Below are 3,289 nucleotides of genomic sequence, written 5' to 3'. Positions count from 1 at the left end.
CTCATCTCATTATACAGGCTTTCTTCCTTGGCAATACATGGCCATAATACTGAATGAACAATTTTTGGGTTCCCATTTCATCGAATTCCCTTCAGCTCATGTTCCCAAACTTCCAAAACTTTATTACATGGCCCTACGCCAACAGTGCACCTCATCTATTGTGCAAGGGGGAGAGGTTGATGCAGTATGAACATAAGGTACCGGCCACAATGAAACACCCTGGGCAACTTCTGTGTAATCTCAGATCATCTCAACTCAAAAAACTACCTTTACACTTGAAAAGCGCATTATTTATGGTGCTTTGTATGACACCAGCGCATACAACTAGTTCTTGTATATATTCATAGCTTGCTGGTTCCGCAATAAATGCATCCGATGAGAGTACATTCAAGTACTTTCTACTAAACCACACACGCCATGGCAATGAGACTCAAAAAATTTACTAAGTGTTTTGCGCATTGATACCATTGCTTACAAAATATCATCTATCTTGAAACATGAACAAGATGCTAGTGCCCATTTAGGAGATGCGGATGGACAAGCTTAACAACATGTCTTCCCTTAAGAGTACAAGGAGAGCCAAAACCAAGCATAGAGCACCATCCGCATGCTGTACATGGCATTTCGAGCAGGAAAGCACTTGCATTCCAGACAGCATGTAAATACATATGATATAATAGAAACTATCAAACTAAGCACCTTACCTTAACACAAGGCGTGTTAAATTCTTATAACAAACAGCCTAGACTTGGAGAAACTAATACAAGCAACTTGCAAGAGGTATGATACGGAGCTTTGCACAAGCTGTGCACAACACACACCTTTCTACATACAATAGGAGGGGATAATTTTATCCCTGTTCCTCCTCCCCCTCAAGAAAGGACAGACGCATACTTAGTCTTGGCCTGTGCACCAAGATGCAACCAAAATCGGTCGAGCCAGGGAGTACATACCACAAATTTTGGGTGATTCATACACAAGAGGCGGCCTGAATGTCCCCTGCAGAAATGAATTTTCAAATGCCATGCAGAAAATGCCTCCCTCTGCCCTGATCGCGGGAGCCCAATCTATGCAAGTAAGCCACTGCCAGAGACACTGTGGGGTTCTTGCCACTTCCACCCAGATAGCAGGTTTGGAAGAAACAAGCTGCAGCTCCTACACAACAAACCCAAGAAAACTATCGTCTGGTTCCAGCGAGCGGCCTTGCAAAATTCTTGCTTTATACTTTAATAAGGTCGGAGAATACCCAAACTCATCCCCAGATTCTCTTCTTGGCACCAACACCTTGCTCCACAAATCATCCGCGGCATGGTATACAAGCAGAGTTCCTTCAGATGCTACAAAAAAGAGGTAACCAAGAGGCACCTTAGAATCGGCCACGGCCACTGCCGATTCAATGTCGCACGCAACCGTCCAAGAGCCTCTCCTGGAATCAAAAATCTCAAACTATGGACTGTCAGTGCCCCTCATAACTGCTTCCTGATGTGTGAGCATGACATAATACCGACCTGGGTCCTGCTCATCAACTGACATGTACATCTGGCAACCGACAGAATGGGAGCAGCGAGGGTCAGTGGAGAGGTAGTGCACATTCAGGGGAGGGGGGAGCAGCCTCACAGAGCCCGTGAGAAAATTGAAGACACCAACAAAGTAATCCTCTAATGCATCCAGGCCCCCTGCACTGACTAGACGAGGCCGAGCCACACCCACATAAAATCGATGCTCAAACTGGGGCAAGAGGCTACAGTGCCTTCCCCCACGCAAGGTGGATAATTTACTGTGGCTATGGCTGGGCAGACGGCGGCGGAACATGGTCTGTTCTAGGCTGCTAAAGCCTTTGAAGTTCCAACTTCGTCCTTCATGTGGAAGCGGTTGGGACATGATAAACCAATACTCTTCCTGCTGCTCGCATTCCATGATCGTAGTGGTGATGTCAGGCGCTTGCAGCATCGAATTCCAAAGCTTGCATACACATTGGAGTTGGAAAAGCTGACGTACAGGGAGCCTGGGAAATATGAGATGGAAAGGCAAAAACACAGCATCATTGCTGGTGCTGCTACAGAAGAACACTTCACCGTCGTCTCTTTTGGGGTCCGTGTGCCATCCCAACTTCTTGCACCTGGTCTCCTCTATGTCCCAATCCTGTTGTGCCTGAGGGATCCACTTGCCTGGATCTGCCTTTGCCCTTTTTATCCAATCAGCCGTCGTCAGAGGCTGACTCGTTTTTCAGGCTTTGAACGTCGTCACGAGTCTACAATACGAAAAGTCTGTAAGTTGCACTACTCTTTGCAGCCTTGTTGACGCTGTTGCAGCAGCGGCTGCCTCCATGACCACCTGCATCCCGTGCTTTTGCCTCCCGTGCCCCGACGGTGGCCCCCTGCGCCCACATGGCCTCGCACGTCCGCTCTTGTGTAACAAGTCTCAGATCACAATAGATTTACACTGGCCCGGCGGAGTTCCGTGCCTAGAGATATTGGCCCCAAAGACTGGGGCCCCTTTCGGTATTTCTTTTTGTATTAATCAGTTCAAAGTACAAGAGAGTGGCTATTGTGATCTGTGACTTGTTTTGAAGTGGTTATTTGGTGCTGTCGCGGTTGATTCTTCTGTCTTCTTCTTATGTCTCTTGTGTACGTTTTTACCCTACGAACCGCCAAGCAAGATTTTGAGAGAAAGCTAGGAGCTTGAAAGGGCATCAGAAAATTTAAATGCAAGAATACACACATATGTTTAGAGCCGAGTCCCCCACTGTTTTTGAAGTAAAATTGTAGTCCCACTCCAGGCATAAAAGGAGGATAAGATATTCAAAACAACTATAATTGAATGATTGAAGAACGTGTAAGTGCTCCAAAAAGAAAGGAGGAATTTTTATTTGTTGTCTCCTCCTCAATCCTTGTAATACAAGAGGAAATGTGTGTATTTGCCAAGCTACTACTATTCAGGAACGTGTTCCCTTCATGTTACTAAAATGGAAGAAAGGTTGTGTGACTACTACATAAAATGATTATCCCACTAATTTCCTTAGTACCTAGGGGGACCTGGCTCTTACTTGGTGAGCCAAATGGGATCTTTGAGCCCACAAGTGGCCACTTGGCATGATCCACGCCCGCATGACCAGGAGCCTCGCAAGAAAAACAACGCTGCTTTTTACTTGTACTTGCGTCGATGCTTCTCCCTCGTTCTGAGGGTCTGCATAGAGCTGGCCACCAAAGCACAAAAAAGTGCTCGACGAGCTTCCATGTCATCTCTTGGAATGCCCTGCATTGCACCATCTAAGGTGTTTGGGTTGCTA

General features: G+C 46.5%; 1 protein-coding gene across 1 annotated transcript; it reads right to left on the bottom strand.

The window, feature by feature from the left end:
* Nucleotides 1-748: 748 nt before the first annotated feature.
* LOC147419964 (uncharacterized) lies at nucleotides 749-2,340 on the bottom strand. Its single transcript, XM_086503871.1, has 3 exons — nucleotides 2,261-2,340; nucleotides 1,509-2,218; nucleotides 749-1,426 (listed from the first exon to the last, which is right to left on the bottom strand). The coding sequence occupies exons 1-3, from the start codon at nucleotides 2,338-2,340 to the stop codon at nucleotides 1,338-1,340; spliced, it is 879 nt and encodes a 292-aa protein (XP_086359997.1). The 3' UTR covers nucleotides 749-1,337.
* Nucleotides 2,341-3,289: the final 949 nt, after the last annotated feature.

The sequence above is a fragment of the Adiantum capillus-veneris genome, chromosome 28 (assembly GCF_014529385.1).
Source record: "Adiantum capillus-veneris isolate H3 chromosome 28, ASM1452938v2, whole genome shotgun sequence".
In the NCBI taxonomy this organism is placed as follows: Eukaryota; Viridiplantae; Streptophyta; class Polypodiopsida; order Polypodiales; family Pteridaceae; genus Adiantum; species Adiantum capillus-veneris.
The sequence above is the reverse complement of the archived record's forward strand: the minus strand, read 5'-3'. Positions and strand labels throughout refer to the sequence as shown.